Raw genomic sequence first — 18,371 nt, 5'->3', positions numbered from 1 at the left:
CGTACGGGCATCGGCGAACATCCCCGACGCACTGTAGTACCGAGGCAGACCCATCAGCATCCTAAACGCATTATTATATTGCACGCGCAAGGCATTGTACGATCGCTGCGTGAAGCCGGTCCACAGGCTGCAAGCATAAAAGGACTGACAATAAGCTTTAAAAAGTGTAATCTTTACGTCACTGCTACACTTTGCAAACCTGCGCACCAGCATATTGCATCTAACCGTCAATGCCCTGCGCTCTCGTTCCAAATCAGGATCGTCATTAAGGTTCTCGGTGAGCCATTGGCCCAGGTATTTAAAGCGCTCCACACTCTCCTCAGAGCGGCACCATTTAATTCAACCCTAGGAACTTCCTCCAGTTTCTTGTTCACTTTTTACAGTGTTATACCTGAGCCCATGTCTCTCCGCATATTGCTCACATATTTTTAAGAGCTTCCTGAGCGCTCTGATTGAGGGAGCCAAACGCACCATATCATCGGCGTAACTTATGTTGTTGAGGCAAGTACCGCCAATGTAACAGCCAACCTTGGTGCCACTGAGTTCCTCAATCAGCCCATCCATGTATATATTAAATAGGGTCGGAGACGTTACCCCCCCCTGCCTCACTCCACAATCCAGCACGTATTCGTCTGAGTGTATGCCTGCCCACCGCACAGAGTTGATTTGATTGCTGTACCAGTATTCAAAGACCGCTAATAACTCTGCCGGGAGACTGGTCTCGGACCTTGCTCCACAAGATGTTGTACGAGACCAGATCGAACGCATATTAAGTATGGTACCATCGAGCTAATTAATCTGATGATGGAGACAGGAGCTGGCCATAGGAACTCTGTGTTAAAACAGCGCAACCTAATTGTGTTAGGGGTTTTTAGAATTGTCTCGATGAGTATTAGCTGTCTGTCGTAAGAAAAGTACAGTCAGCGATAAAAGCTTGGTACCTACAACCAAAAATAAAAGTTTTGCCATAAACTTATTTCACTTTGTCATTAAATTGGCATGCAGAGTTAAATAGCTCGGTCCGATTCTACGTAGGTAGCTACCTAATACCTACCTACCTTATCGCACCGTAAACTTCCTATTTTTACTATAAATATATTCGCACCTAGGTATAGGTGTAATGTTAGGTGTGTGTAAATAGGTATTTACAGTATTTTACAATATTTAAATTGCATTGTAGTATATAGGTACCACTAAGGTACTTGCTGCACCTCGTTTAGCAAGTTCGTTGGCTCGCGTTGATTGACATTTGCATCACGCCAGCGCATACCTGCGATACCTTCTGGTATCTCGGGTGCCTTAGCCTCATACTTAGTCAGGGTAGTATCTCGGGTGCCTTAACCTCATACTTAGTCAGGGTGTGTGCTAATAGCGACACACTTAGGTAAATATAATATGTATTGTATAGGTAGGTACCTATAAGTAAGTAGTTCGAACACCAGGCGACCTAGCCAAGGTGACAATCGCTTGCGCTTCGCTATCGAATCGCTTTGTGTCTCTCTATCACTCTATGTACCATATTACTTAGTGTGACAGTGACAGTTGCGTTTCGTTCGCTACGTAGCGTTAGCGATTGGCATGTTGTCTACGGGGCCAGGTTCGAGGAAGCGAGTTAACCCCGCTTGCCCCTCACTGCAGTGATAGGTGCACATGATCCATAGGTCGCTATGGTGTGTAGATTGACCACAAACAAAACTCGCAGCACGTTCTCTTAAATGCTTGAGAACGTCAAATATACACGGCCAATACATTTGATTGTTAAAAAAACTTGAAGGAAAAGGTACGAGCACAAGCTGTTCGACCTTAGACGCCAGACTGCATAGACTCGGAACGGGTGCCGGCTGCCGACGTGGCCGTACTGTGGCTCCGCATCAACCGCAAATGCGGAACTGGTTCGATTCCAGCCTCGAGAACTGAACTCACTGAGGGTACTGAGACCGCGGTCACTTTTTCTAGTAGAAGAGCCGGCCGCAAATTTTCTAACCGACTTGATACCACGATGAAATGCACAATGGTTTCCCATAAAAGTGATGCTAAGTCCGAATTCGATAGTCTGCCACGGCGGAACTTGCCGAAAGTACGAAAAAGAAGGCCACTTCCGGTGCGAAAAAAGGGGGCTGATTTAACCCATCTGATACCGAAATAATAGTTATGGCAGCAGTTAGAAATTTACATGTAGACACATAAAAGCGAAGTCTGCCAGTATTTTTTTTGCCGGAAGTGCTTGGCAGACGCTCTCAAAGGTGGCCAACGGGACCCCTAATTTAACCCATCTGATACCACCATGAAACCAATTCCAGTCGGTAGGTATGAACCCTCATGTCAGGAATATATAAGTCTGCCAAGGCTTTTCCTGCCGAAACACCTTGGCAGACGAGATTATGTAAGCAAGGTCGGCATCGGTTACCCTACACTAACCCATCTGATACCACCATGAAACCAATTCCAGTCGGTAGGTACGAACCCCCATTTTAGGAATATATAAGTCTGCCAAGGTTTTTCCTGCCGAAACACCTTGGCAGACGAGATTATAAACAAGATGACCATCGGTTACCCTACACTAACCCATCTGATACCACCATGAAACCAATTCCAGTCGGTAGGTACGAACCCCCATTTTAGGAATATATAAGTCTGCCAAGGTTTTTCCTGCCGAAACACCTTGGCAGACGAGATTATAAACAAGATGACCATCGGTTACCGTACACTAACCCATCTGATACCGCCATGAAACCAATTCCAGTCGGTAGGTATGAACCCTCATTTCAGGAATATATAAGTCTGCCAAGGCCTTTCCTGCCGAAACACCTTGACAGACGAGATTATGTAAGCAGCATCCACATACGAGGGATCCGTATTTTGGGATTATACAGATTACGGACATTATTAATAGCTGTAGGCTTATTTATTACTTTATGCTTATACATATTTGTATATTATTATGTTATTAATAAGATATATTTATAATTTATTAAACCTAAACTTAATACATTGGGAATTCATTACCTGCTTACGGCAGTAGTAGGGATAAGTGGGTCAGTTCTGGCTCACTGAGCCAGGCCAACAGTCCCTCCCCCTTTTTTCCCTTGTTGAGGCCCTGCAACCTTGCCTTGAACCCAAACTAATGTCATTGTAGCTCGAATCTAACCTAATCTATTTTTATTGCTTTTAGATTATTTCAATTATCTACTTTTGCAAAGTTAAAGGTTGAAATCTCTATTTCGCAAAATGGAATTTTAATGTGACTTTAATGTATGTGCAGTCTACTTAGTAATTGGGTTTAAAGATATAAAAACACACATTTTATTTCCTATCCTAAGTATCCTATCCTAAGTTTATTCAAATAATATTCTGAACATATATAGTAATTAGACTGGTCATATTTTTCATAAAATCGATTTCGACTGGCAAAGCATATTACTTTTTGACAACCGGGTTTTTTAACCTAATTAGACCCCGCTGAATCCTAATACGCCGGTTGCTCGATCGAAATCTTGACCGGAAGTGAGATATTTGACATTAAAGGTCCCTTTTTTTCGTTTTTCGTAAATAACTCTTAAACGGTGGCACATAGCAAAAAATGTTCTATTACATAAGTATTCTGCATAAAATTGCCTACAAGAAAGATTCAGTACAATTTTTCGCTAGGGTCAATATTCAAAGAGATTTTAACGCGGGAGATTTAATTATAATCACTTCTAAGGTCCCGTTTTTTAGGTTTTCGTAAATAACTCATAAACGGTGGCCAATATCAAAAAATGTTGTTAGACGTTAATAATCTACACAAAATTTTGAACAAAAAAGATTCAGTACACTTTTTGCAGGGAAAGGGGAAGGGGGAGGGATAATATTTAAAAAGATAATAAAGAGGGAAAGTTAATTATAATAAATTCTAAGGTTCCTTGTTTTTATTTTTTCGTTAATATTTTGAAAAGTATGACTCATAGCAAAAAAAAATCTTATACATAAATAATAAACGTAAAATTTCCTACAAGAAACATGCAGAACACTTTTCGCTAGGATCAATATTTAAAAAGACAAAGCACCGGTAAGTTAATTATAATCAATTTTAAAGTCCCTTTTTAGTTTTTTGTAAATAACTCGTAAACGGTGTCCCATAGCGAAATAGGTTTTTAAGAATAAATTATTTACATAAAATTTCCTCCAAAAAACATCTAGAACACTTTTCTCTAGGATCAATATTTCAAGCGATATTAAAGGAAGAAAGTTAATTACAATCAGTTCACATGTCACTTTTTTTTAGTTTTTCGTAAATAACTCGTAAATGGTGGCCCGTTGCAAAACAATATTCTACATAAATATTAAACATAAAATTGTCCACAAAAAAGGTTCTGTACACTTTTTCGCTACGATCAATATTTAAAGAGATATTAAAGGGGGTAAGTTAATTATAATCAATTTCCAGGTCCCTGATTTTAGGATTTCGCAAATGACTCGTAAAATAAGGCTCATAGCAAAATAAGTTCTTAAATGTTCTTGTAAATAAATAATCGATATAATTTTTTCTACGAAAGACATATGGAACACTTTTCTCTTTTTAGGGTTCCGTACCTCAAAATGAATAAAAACCGGCCAAGCGCGAGTCGGACTGGCGTTGCAAGGGTTCCGTACATTACCCAATTTTTAACAGTGTATTTTATATATGTGAAACGCGAGTGAATTGCCTTTAAAAAACCTGTAGGGATCGGTTCAAAAACTATAAGTAATGTCCGACTCGCGCTTGACTGCATAATTCTAATAGGTTTTCCTGTCATCTATAGATTCTATTCTGTGTATCTTTTCAAAATTTTAGACCCAGTAGTTTCGGAGATAAAGCCCCCTTCCCCAAAATAAAACATTAAAATACAAAAAAATACCACCCCCCCCCCCCCCTTTATCTCCGGAACTACTGGGTCTAAATTTTGAAAATAAAATAAAATAGTTCTTTACCTATATAGACGTAAACCTAAAAATAGGGACCTGGAAATTGATTATAATTAACTTACCCCCTTTAATACCTCTTTAAATATTGATCGTAGCGAAAAAGTGTACAGAACCTTTTTTGTGGACAATTTTATGTTTAATATTTATGTAGAATATTGTTTTGCAACGGGCCACCGTTTAAGAGTTATTTACGAAAAACTAAAAAAAGTGACCTGTGAACTGATTGTAATTAACTTCCTTCCTTTAATATCGCTTGAAATATTGATCCTAGAGAAAAGTGTTCTAGATGTTTTTTGGAGGAAATTTTATGTAAATAATTTATTTTTAAAAACCTATTTCGCTATGGGACACCGTTTACGAGTTATTTACAAAAAACTAAAAAGGGACCTTAAAATTGATTATAATTAACTTACCCGCTGCTTTGTCTTTTTAAATGTTGATCCTAGCGAAAAGTGTTCTGCATGTTTCTTGTAGGAAATTTTACGTTTATTATTTATGTATAAGATTTTTTTTGCTATGAGTCATACTTTTCAAATTATTAACGAAAAAATAAAAACAAGGAACCTTAGAATTTAGTATAATTAACTTTCCCTCTTTATTATCTTTTTAAATATTGATCCCTGCAAAAAGTGTACTGAATCTTTTTTGTTCAAAATTTTGTGTAGATTATTAAGGTCTAATAACATTTTTTGATATTGGCCACCGTTTATGAGTTATTTACGAAAACCTAAAAAACGGGACCTTAGAAGTGATTATAATTAAATTTCCCGCGTTAAAATCTCTTTTAATATTGATCCTAGCGAAAAATTGTACTGAATCTTTCTTGTAGGCAATTTTATGCATATTACTTATGTAATAGAACATTTTTTGCTATGCACCACCGTTTAAGAGTTATTTACGAAAAACGAAAAAAACGGACCTTTAATGTCAAATATCTCACTTCCGGTCAAGATTTCAAATCCGGATCAAATCCGGAAATCCGAATCCGGTCAAATTCGGATTCAGCGGGGTCTAATTAGGTTAAAAAACCCGGATGCCAAAAAGTAATATGATTTGCCAGTCGCATCAAGAAGGAGAGCGATTTTGAATTTTTTTGTCTAGTCTAAATATCATTACTGTGAGAACGCATCCATAATGAACGCAACCGAATATGCGGTCTCTATCGCGCCGCGTTGTCTCGCTCTTCGTGCTTATAAAAACGTAGACATTAATGGCCGACTGAATGTAAAAACAAAATTATAATAAAGTGCTAAGTTAATTAATCTGAGTATCTTTTTCTCAAATATCACAATTGGCGACGAGGACGTTCAATAAAATTAAGAAAAATCAAATAATTGCAGTGAACAAATCATAAAATAAGTGTTATGTCGAACCCAGTGCTCGAACCGGCGTGACTGTCTATTGTTTCATGTGAAAAAGTAACCTACAAAATAGACTAATGAGTAAAATCACAGAAGATAGTAGTGTTGAAGATATCATCGAAGAATTAAACAAAGGAAAAAGAGGTTGTATTTACTACTGCAACAAAGAACAACTATTACAATTAGCGAGCCACCTAAAACTTGACAGCACTAATAAGACCGTGGATCAACTTCGAAAACTCATAAGCGAAAAACTCAAATCTCAAGACCAAAAAACACAGAAAACAATGTCACACAACGACACAAATATCAAACCGTTCGATGGCACAAATTGGGAAGCATTCGAAAAGCAATTGCAATGCTTACTATTAGTAAACGACATTCCAGAAGAAAAGAAAGTGCCACTACTAATTACAAAATTAACCACTACTGTTTTCGATAATATTCTTAACATTTGTGAACCAGTATCACCACTGACAAAGTCATATGATGAGTTGTGCAGTCTCCTAAAGAAAAATTATACAAATACAAAAGCTCCATCAATTAACAGAGTTGAATTCAGAAAGAGGAACCAAACGGCAAGTGAATCGATTGATCAATATATCACAGAATTACGGAAAATTGCTAGAACATGCGGATTCAAGGACATGGAAGATCAAATAAAAGAAAAATTTATTGACGGATTGACTTCAAATCCTATAAAGTTTGAATTGTTGAAAAATTCAGAATTATCACTAGAAAAATTTGTTATCTTGGCTCGCAGCATTGAAGCAGCTTTGAAGACCACAGAGACTACAGAATCAAAAAACATAACACCAATGTTTAAGAACACCTCGGTTAATTATAGAAGCACAAATACCAGACGTGGACAAGGCCGAGGCGGACTGGCAGGTGCAAATAATTCAAAAATGTGTTATTGCTGTGGAAAAAACAATCATATCCGTGCAGAGTGCTCACTTCAGAAGAAATATTGTTCGGAGTGTGGACGACAGGGGCATATATATAAGATGTGCCCGAACAACAAGATGCGACGTTCCACTAACATGGTCTCAACGGACGAGCACAAACCAGAAGATGAAGGCACTGAAGACATTTTTGATGGCTCATTAGCACCTTTGTTTCAAGAATATGAAGTAAGGTCACTAGGTGTAAGTAAAATACCGGCACAATATTTAACCTTGGACATAGATGGTGTAAATATAGATTTTGAACTTGACAGCGGATCTGAGGTTACTGTAATACCTATCAATTATGTAAAAAAATATTTTCCACAGAAAGAAATAAAAAAGTGTAACACAGTTTTTAAAAATTTTGACCAAAGTTTATCACAACCCATAGGTATCATTGAGGATCTTAAAATAACATTTAACGGAATTTGTATTAAATCTACTAGCTTTGTGGGAAAAGAAGTGATGCCTTGTATATTAGGTCGGGATTGGTTATACCAACTAAAGCAATGGCCACTTAAATTAAAGGGTCAAGAAGAAGAAAAATCACAATACTTTAATACTCAAGAATGTAATCTTATTAAAACTGTTTCAGAGGCAGAACAATTAATTAAAAGGAAGTTCGCAGAAGTATTCTCACCTGGCTGGGGAAACTTTGAAGGCGAGGAAATAACTTTAAAACTGAAACCAGATGCCACTCCCAAATGTCTACCGGTAAGGCGGGTGCCTTTTTCTCTTCGAGACAAGGTAAAAAATGAAATCTCTAGGTTATTGGCTAATGGAAGAATAGAACCCATAGAACATAGTCAATGGGGGACACCAGTTGTTCCAATTTTGAAGCCGGATGGGTCAGTGCGTCTGTGTGGAGACTATAAGCTAACCCTTAACCCTAACCTAGAGATTGACCATTATCCGCTACCACATGTAGAAGAAATCTTTAATTGTTTAAAGGATGGACGATACTTCTGCGAACTAGATCTGAAAGAGGCTTATTTGCAAGCCCCACTAAGCAAAAAGTCACAAGAATGCACTACAATTGTGACAGAGTTAGGAACTTTTAAATACAAATATCTTCCATATGGTGTGAACACCGGCCCTGGATCTTTCCAAAGATTAATGAGCAACAAATTGGCAAACATTCCTAATGTAATAGTGTTTATAGACAATATCTATATGTCAGGCAAAGACCTTGAATCCACCATGGAGACACTATGTAAAGTACTAGAAAAATTAAAACAGTGTGAATTTAAACTTAAACCAGAAAAATGTAGGTTTTTTCAGAACCACATTGATGTGTTCGGTTATAGAATAAATAGTAATGGAATAAGTGTAATAAAAAAAAAATATTGACCCTCTGCTGAGAACACCGCCGCCGACAAATTTAACATTATTGAAATCATTTCTAGGCAAAATAAATTATTATTCGCGTTTTTTAAAGAATATGGCTAGCATTTTAACACCCCTATATTACTGTACAAAGAAAAATAAATTTGAATGGACACCTCAGTGTGAACAAGCATTTAATGCAATCAAGTTAAAACTTGCTTCAGTTCAAAATTTAAGACACTATGATCCAGATCTGCCCTTGATATTAACATGTGATGCATCAGATGTGGGGGTGGCAGCGGTGATCTCAAACAGGGAGTCAAATGGTACTGTCAGACCAATTGCATTTGCTAGTAAGAAACTGAGTTTAGCAGAACAAAGGTATTCAGTTATAGATAAAGAAGCGCTCGCAATCATATTTGGTGTGACTAAATTTTATAACTATACTTATGGGCGCAGTTTTGAACTGGAAACAGACAATGCAGCCTTAGTCAGAATATTTGGTCCTAACAAGTCAATACCAAAAATGGCTGCTAAAAGATTGCAGCATTACGCAATATTTTTGTCTGCATTTAAATATAAGATAAGACATATTAAAACAAACCTTAACCCTGCAGATTATATGTCTCGCACCGTTGAGGAGAGCCAAAATGATGTAGAATTACATAAACTATGTAAAGAAGGGGATATAGGGAATACATTTTATACAGATAGTAGCGAATTGGAAGTGCTAGATTGGAAATTAATAAAGAAAGAAACAATAAAAGATTGTAATTTGTCAACTGTAATACGTTATTTAGTAGATGGATGGCCAAGTAAGGAAATGACAGATCCTAATTTATTACCATACTTCAACCGAAAGGATGAAATTAGTACAGATAGGGGTTGCCTATTTTGGGGCTATCGCATCATAATTCCACATTCACTACAAGACAAGGTATTACAGGAGACACATAAAAGCCACTTCGGGATTGTAAAAATGAAAGAAATAGCCCGGTCATATTTTTGGTGGCCTGAACTCAATAAACAGATAGAACAAATTACCAAAAACTGCATGGCTTGTCTATGCAATAGTAAAAATCCAACAAAAATTGTAAAATTGTGGCCAGTAGCGCCATCTACTTGGTACAGACTTCATGCCGATTTTATTGGACCATATAAAAAAAAGATGTTTCTGGTAATTATTGATAGTTATTCAAAATGGGCAGAGGCTTTTATCATGAATGATATAACGACTAAAACCACCATAGAAATTTTTAAAAATTTATTTGCTAGGTATGGTTACCCACATCAGCTGGTTACAGACAATGGCACAAGTTTTACCAGCGCCGAATTTAAACAGTTTTGTAATTTAACTCAAATTAAACATACATTCTCACCACCATACCATCCAGCCACCAATGGCGCTGCAGAGAAATTTGTGGAAACATTTAAAAGTCATATAACTAAAATAATGGACAGTGGGTACAACATAACAACAGCAATGAATCTCTTTTTGGCAGATTATCGTTCCACACCGCACAAAAGCAATGGCGTGACGCCAGCGCGATTAATGCTGGGGAGAGAGCTGAGGAACAGATTTTCACTGTTGCGACCACCTCCTGTATCTTGTATACAATATGAAAATAAAATCAAACAAAATAATTATAGTAGTGGTGACCGCAGTGTAGATTTTAAAATAGGACAGAGTGTTATGGTTAGAGATTACAGGAAGGGATGCAAACCATGGATTAAGGGAATTATAGTCCAGGAGTCTGTACCCGGAGCAACATATTTAGTTGATGTCAATGGTTCGGTTTGTAAAAGACACGTTAACCAAATGCTTGAATGTGGAGAGCAAGATGTTAACTGTGATGTGTAGAATAAGTTACAATTCTGTATCATATTTAATATGTTAGGTTTAAGCTGTACTCTTACTTAAGTATTAAAGGCGGGAAGAGTGTGAGAACGCATCCATAATGAACGCAACCGAATATGCGGTCTCTATCGCGCCGCGTTGTCTCGCTCTTCGTGCTTATAAAAACGTAGACATTAATGGCCGACTGAATGTAAAAACAAAATTATAATAAAGTGCTAAGTTAATTAATCTGAGTATCTTTTTCTCAAATATCACAATTACTTATTCTGTGTACAGTGGAGAAAACGAATGAAATCATGCAATTTGATTTTGCTATTTTTAAATAAAGAATAACTAAACAGTATTTTCCACAGTTGTTGGTAATGATACCATCTCTTACAATTTCTCTTCATGAACATTTTATGATACCTAACCTTCCAGATTTCCCCCGAATTAATCAAAAAATTCACCAACTCCATATACACCAACCAAATAGAAAACGGGTCCGTGTCCGAATTCGCGATCTCGAGTCCGGGTCCGCGTCCGGGTCCAGGTTCAGGTAGAAGTCGAATTCAAAATCTTGCTTGTTTTGCCAGTGGGGTAACTTGCTTAACAATCAATTAGAAAAAGACAAGTCGTCGAGGAGTTCCGTTCTGATCACCATCAGCAATACCACTTCATCAAATGCCACTGTTCTTAATGTAAATCCTTGTTTGCCTGATGAAAATACAAGACTCACTATACAATGCCATTAAGATTTGTAGAGTTCCCTCGATTCCTTATGGATCCCATCATCAGAACTTGAGCTTCACGATAATAAGACTTAAAAATCTAACGTGCTTAGCAAACATAACGAAGAGGACAAATCCCCAAACATGAGCTATGCGTCGTTGAAGAGTTCCATTCTGATCATCATCAGCAGTTTCACTTCATCAAATGTCACAATTCTGAATGTAAATGCTTGGTTTGTTTAAAATACACCAGTATCACTATATGTTAGGGTGGTTCACAAAACATTTTTTTTCCTAAGGGGCACCCCCTTATTTTGTTACACTTATTATGTTGATAAAATACACCAAGTTTCTTAATTTATCTCAACTATACTTCGTTTTTTTTAGCATTAGAAATTAGGTAAACAATCTTGATGTGCGTTTTAATTGAAAAACACATTTTAAAAATAAGTTACGGCAAATACACTCGCGTGCAAAAGTATTGCATCACTTTGCATTTTTTCGTCCGCACCCAATATCTTTGTAATTCTAGAGCCGATTCTGAAAATTTTGGTATCAACTGAAAGCTTATAATCTAACGCATTAGAAAATTGGGAAATTTAATGAAATTTCAAATCTGAAGACTACAAAAAATCAGAAACTGAAAGTAGCGACATAATGGTCGAGAAATAAATTTAGGAAAGTTAAGAATAAAAGTCATTTATTTAATACAAAATAAATTATTATTATTAAATTAATACCTGGTGTTGCCACCCCTAGCCCTCCTCACACAAATCAAGCGGTTTTTCATAGACCTAATTAATTTTCTAATGAAATCTTGTGGAATAGCGTCCCACTCCTCCAGCAAGGCTCCCTTCAGCTCCTCAACATTGGCCGGGGCAGGATTCCGCTTCCGAATCCTCCTTTTCAGGTAGTCCCACACGTGTTCAATGGGGTTAAGGTCCGGGCTCATCGCTGGCCAGTCCATGGTGTCGATGCCCACTTCGAGAAGGTAGGCTGCGGTGGCCCTAGCGGTTTGACACGGGCATTATCCTGCATTAGGATGAACCCCTCATCAAAAATACCGGCATAAGGAACAACATGTTCCTCCAGGATGTCAGTAATGTATTTTGCAGCGGTCAATCCACCGCCACGGCCCCCGCCAGGCACGAAAACCAGCTCTGTTTGCGCGTCGTAGGAAACGCCGCCCCAGAACATCACGGATCCACCGCCATATAGCTCAATAGTGGGACCGGATTTTTGCACTAAAAGTTTTGATAATTCTAAAGTTGAAAAAGTGATACTTATCTGATATAGGACATATTTTTAAGCATATATGCTATATATGATGAAAAGTTAGAACGAGCGTTAGATATAAATTAGGTATTTATATATTTTTAGTAATGATTTTTTAATATTGAATTAAAGTGCAATGTTTAAGTTCTATTGTTTATAATATGTATGACGCTTTATAATGTAAAATTATTAGAAACTTTTTTAACGTGCTTCTTTGTCAAACTACAATTAGCTTATTATTTTGTCGATATTGAATTAAAGTTTAATAAATCCACAACAACATATCTAAATTTATAAGTTAATAGGCAAGCTAAAAAGCTAGAAGAATAAGATACATGCTTTAGAATTAATATGCGTTTTTTGTCCTATAAGATCTAATATTGAATTAGAGTCTGTAAAAATACGTCTATTACTATAAAATAATATACGCAGCCATATTATGGAAAGTAAGAAATTTCTGTGTGTAGCTTGCATTGTAATAGTAAAATCTAGTTAAAAAGGCGCGAAATTCATAGATACGCCGCGCTGGTCCGTCAGTCGCCGGCGCGGCGCTCGAGAGCCTATCATAGCCTACCTATACCTCGCCCCTCGCCCCACCTCCCGCTCAGTAACACTGTCTGTCTTTTCTTATCATTAATTTGTTTGTTTACCGTGCACATATATAAATTAGATGCGGACATTACGTGAAATTAAAATATCTTATTAAGTAAAAATACCTACAGCTGGTCAATCAGATCTTGTCAGTAGAAAGAGGCGGCAAATTTGAAAAATGTAGGCGCGAAGGGATATCGTTCCATAGAAAATTTGAATTTCGCGCCTTTTTTTAGTGACAAGATTTGCTTGACCAGCTATATTTCATTATCTTGACTAATATTGTAATAAAAATGTACAAGATATTCACAGCTATTTTTTACTATACATAGTTTGTCGAAGGACTGTCTCATTTCAAACATAGACAGGGAGAATCATCATACTATCTTTGACTTACACTAGTACTAGCACCCAAAAGAAAAGGATGAATAAGTATAGTTTTTTGTTTTTATTTACTGACAAATTGGTTTGACCAACTATACCTATTTCTGGTTCCTATTGTCATGTCCTGTCCTATTCAACGTCAATATCATAATATGTATATTAAAAACCAACTGCTCAATATTACACGGTATACATCCTGAATATACAATAAGGTAAGTGGCCTCACTTACCTTATTGTATATTCCGTGTGGGCCGTATATGCCTATATACAGCCCACCTTAAATTAAAATGGTTTTTTTTTTTAATAAACAGGATATGCAGTATGAAAAACTCACTCAAATAGGTTTCTCATTTATTTAAGTTTCTTCATTATACCAAAATAGTTATAAAAATATTACGATACTCTTGGAAAATATACCTTTTATAAAAGTCCTATTATGGGCCTTATTGAACACTACCAGTGTATTACTTAATCCCGCAAAAAATAATCATTTTGACAGGAGGTAATAACAGATTTTATTGTTTTTAACTTAAGAGTTATACATATACAAATAACAATATTTGATACTTCATAACAGGAGGATTTATTTATAATAAGTGAAAATAATTATTTTGGGTCTTAATAACTAAAGATATAAAAATTGTCTAGTTTACGCGAAAATAGTAGGTAACTAAACATAAATCTTTATTAGTTACAGTAGTCTCATCTTTTAACATCTGGGTGCACGGCAGTGCCCTCGCCAAGACGAGAAAAGCGCAAGGGCACTATCTACCTTTTCTCGAAGCGCTTCGTCGTTTTTTGGAACCCTCATAACTTGGGGTTGGATTATACCAGATAAACAAAGTTCTCGGACTTATTAAGCATATCAATTGCATAGCTCTTATACTTTAGATTTTATTCATATCTAAAAACTTCGATTTCGTCACTGACTCACTCACTTGATGATCATCAATACCGGGTACTGCCTGAAGTCCTCTAAGAAGCTGAAATTTGGTATGTAAGATAGTTTTAGTACACAAACAACAAATAAATTCAAAAAAAATTTATCCCTAAGGGGATGAAGATGGGGTTTAATTTTGTATGGGAAATCAACAATCGCTGCACCGATTTAGTTGAAATTTGGTATGTAGATAGGTATTGTTATGGGGAAGGATATAGAATAGATTTCAACCTCAAAGTTTACCCTTACGGGGTGAAGGCAGATTTCAACCCCAAAGTTTACCCTTACGGGGTGAAGGGTTTATATGGGGAATCAGTAAGAAGTACATTGTGTAACAGATGCCCCCAGATACTTATTTCAGGATTTTTAATAGTAAATCACCCCCAACCCTTTAAATTAGGGGATGGAAGATTGTCATAAACAACTTACAAAAAGTTACAAGAAGTGAAATCCCATCAAAAACATTTTGATGTAATATGTTGCCCAAACGAAACCATAAGGCTCGCACTGTCAAAAAGTTATCAGATCTCTTGCCAAGCTTCTAACTCTACAAGCCCCCTAACTTTACTAGCTCTACACCAAAAGTGTGTGGCTTGGCCGTTTCGTTTCTACAAGAACTATTGTATGTAATTATAATACAAAAAGTAAAATGTCTTTAAAAAACCCGTAGGAATCGGAAAACTAGGTACTTAAGTCCGACTCACGCTTGACTGCACATTTTTAATAGGTTTTCCTGTCATCTATAGGAAAAGAGCTAATATGTGTATTTTTTTCATAATTTTAGACCCAGTAGTTTCGGAGATAAGGGGGGGGGGGGGGGGAATGGTCATTTTTTGCGTATTTTCTTAGTTTCTATATATATATATTTATTTTAATTTATTGAACAATAAGCTAAATAAAGTAGTACATTATTATTCATCTCCTCCTAGCCGTTTTCGGCTACAGCGACTGCTATGCTACAGCTGAGAGCGTCGCTGGTGCGCTCTCAGGTGACTGACGTAGCCAATCCTTGCAGCAAATGTGCGGCCACATTCGCTGCATGTCAGCACCCCTCCGACGTAATTGTACGTGATGGCCACAGGTGGTCTGGCCTTTAGCTCGTCACGCTTAACGTCGAGCTCTGTGCGTCGCCTGGCTTCAAACTCACGCACCTGCGTCTGCACAATATGCCTCCACTGTGGACGGTCACCAGCTAGTGTCTCCCATGTTGACGGGGCTATATGAGCTCTCTTCATTATTATTACAAGACCCATCGTGGGCAAAACCTTGAGGAGGTTTGTATGCCGATGGGGAGTTCGAGAAAATAACATGACAATATACATATCTATCTTATACTAATTAAAATTCTAACAAAATTCTCTTATATTAATTCTTATTCTAATTCTCTTATATTAATTATAACAAGATATAGTTTTTTTTTCTTCTATTTATCATACATCTCAAAAGTGACCCCTTTATTTGAATTTCTATTATTTACTTTACATGTATGTCCTTGGGCTATAGACTTACATGTGTATACCAAATTTCAACTTATTGGTGCAGTAGTTGCGGAGCAAATAGGCTGTGACAGACGGACAGCCAGACACACGAGTGATCCTATAAGGGTTCAGTATTAATAAGAGATTAAAAATATTGAAAATTATCTTAAAATATTTTAATCTAATATTTCATCTCATACGTTCAATAAGGCCCGGGACTAGACCTTTTTACCTGCACTGACAGTGGGCCTTCTTAGCAACAAGTACAAATTCAGAATAATTGGGAATAATAGGGAGCAACTGCTATTTTTGAATGCTGGGCCTTGTTACCCGCCGGGCCTCATATGCCTGCACCTCACCTACCTTATTTATTTGTTTTACAAGGGGAAAAGTTGTTGATTAACCGCTCGTGCTAATATTGATACCCAAACAAGCGAAACATTTTTTTTTATTAAATAGGAGGCAAACGAGCAGACGGATCACCTGGTGGTTAGCGATTCCCGCTGCCCATGGACACCCGCAACACCAGAAAGGTTGCAAGCGCGTTGCCGACCTTTAAGATGGGGGTCTTTGAAGGTTTGAAGGTCGTATCGGACAGTTCATTCCACAGTTTGGCTGTGCGAGGCAGGAAGCACATTCACAAATTCAAACATTCTAAAATTGAACCACGAGCGTAGTGAGTGGTTCGTAAAGTTGATCCTTGAGCGTAGTGAAGGTTTCAAGGGACGAAGGTTAAATAAAATTTTCACCACATCAGCTCGTAGAGGCCCTCTTGATTGTTCGAAACGGATAAGAAAAGTGGCATTTAATTTGATGCAAATTTCGAGTTGTTACCGTAGGTAAATTGGATCAGTTGGTTGGTAATATTGACTTTAAAATGATAAATATTGAATAACGTTAGTTTGAAATTGATTTTATGATAAAGTAAATATTATCGGAGATGATCGCTCTTAAAAAATATATGTCGCTAGTCATTTATAACCTAAAAGCGCCAAATTACGCAAAATTATATTGAAATGACACCTGTGTATTGAATTTGAAGAATACTTTAACAAGGGTAGTTATCTGTATGACAATGCACCTAAAATAATTTTCAAATGTATCTATTATTTCTATACTTAACACGATAACGAATTCTACGTAAACGAAACCCCGGCCAATCCCTAGTACATATAGAAATAAATAATGGAAGGTAAGTTTCCATTAGTGTACTGTGTAAAATAACTATTTACCATTGATAATAATTTTATAAACGCTTTGCGTATTTTTAAGGGCACCGCGCTAACCGCTAGCCCGCGACCGTCGATCGCTGCCTCCTGCCACGGCGCACAGCGCGGCGCGCGCAAACGCCGCGCGTTTGAAATGTAACTTAATATAAGCTCGGAATGCATACTTACCAGCGAACTGATATACATGGAAGTATTCTGTCCGCTCAGTTATGACCCAACGTAAACTATTCGATTGTAGGCGGTGCTTACAAACTATTCGATTCGCAACTTCAGTTCGTCCGAGATGACAGTCAGTGACGGATGGCTAAATTGATTTATAAAAACAACGTTTTTTTGTAATTAAAAATGTCTTCATGTGTCGTGAAGTGGTGCAGAAGTTATTTTAGTTCATACCAAGGATAGTGGAATCACTTTTCACTTGTAGTAAACAGATAACTTCAGTAAAATTTGGAATAAACATGACGATTTGTTTTCAATACTACCGTGCTAAGCTAAAACGTAACAACTGCATACGACTTTCATAACAACATACGACTTTTTAAATTACGAGGATAATAGGGATGGTGTTATGCCAAATGAAGTAGACTATTTTATTAACTTGTGCTTGGTTTAGGTATTTTTTATATAAACTTGGTCAAGCAGATCTTGTCAGTAGAAAAAGGCGGCAAATTTGAAAAATGTAGGCGCGAAAGGATATCATCTCATAGAAAATTTGAATTTCGCGCCTTTTTCTACTGACAAGATTTGCTTGACCGTCTATAATTATAAATGTAGTAATGAATTCTTTCTTACAGATTTGTATTTTCCTTTTTTATTTCATGAGATGGAGCTGTAAAAAAACTACCTAATTATTTCAAATTAATAATCAAATTTGATATTATCATTTTACATTATTTCCCATGCAGATTCCCACAAGATGCTATTCGCAGAGAACTATGAAAAAAAGCTGTCCAATTAGAGAGACATGAAATTAAGTGGATGCCTGGAAAGATATCTAGAATATGTTCTATTCATGAGATATAACTCGTGAGATAATCATACCCGGTCTCCTATATGTAGATACACTTCCACTGAATTAATTTAACAAATACACACATTATCTGAAAATGTTGATCATTCGAATCCACCCTCTACCGTCACATATATGTAGGTTCTCTCTCAAGCCATTTCCGTCAGTAGAAAAGAGCGGCAAATTTAGAAAATGTAAGCGCGCGAACGGGTGTGGTCCCATACAAAATTTTAATTTTGCACCTTTTTCTAGTGACAAACTTGTTTGACCGGCTATAAACATATAAAATATTTCCATTGGAACTGAAAGTGGGGATTT

At 36.8% G+C, this 18,371-nt stretch overlaps 1 protein-coding gene and 1 long non-coding RNA gene across 2 annotated transcripts in view; both read left to right on the top strand.

The window, feature by feature from the left end:
- Window positions 1-11,981, top strand: part of LOC134666865 (uncharacterized) — a 53,709-nt gene extending 41,728 nt beyond the window's left edge. Inside the window, exon 2 of the long non-coding RNA XR_010098563.1 lies at window positions 11,296-11,981. This is a non-coding gene — a long non-coding RNA (uncharacterized LOC134666865). The remainder of the gene's footprint in view (window positions 1-11,295) is intronic.
- On the top strand, window positions 6,507-8,484 carry LOC134667087 (uncharacterized). The gene is made up of 2 exons (XM_063524379.1): window positions 6,507-7,453; window positions 7,848-8,484. The coding sequence occupies exons 1-2, from the start codon at window positions 6,593-6,595 to the stop codon at window positions 7,860-7,862; spliced, it is 876 nt and encodes a 291-aa protein (XP_063380449.1). The 5' UTR covers window positions 6,507-6,592; the 3' UTR covers window positions 7,863-8,484.
- Window positions 11,982-18,371: the final 6,390 nt, after the last annotated feature.

The sequence above is a fragment of the Cydia fagiglandana genome, chromosome 8 (genome assembly GCF_963556715.1).
Source record: "Cydia fagiglandana chromosome 8, ilCydFagi1.1, whole genome shotgun sequence".
In the NCBI taxonomy this organism is placed as follows: domain Eukaryota; kingdom Metazoa; phylum Arthropoda; class Insecta; order Lepidoptera; family Tortricidae; genus Cydia; species Cydia fagiglandana.
This window is presented reverse-complemented; position numbering and strand designations above follow the sequence as displayed.

Excerpts from the sequence above, each read along its gene's own strand:
- LOC134667087 (XM_063524379.1), top strand. The coding sequence starts at position 6,593 with ATGTCACACAACGACACAAATATCAAACCGTTCGATGGCACAAATTGG.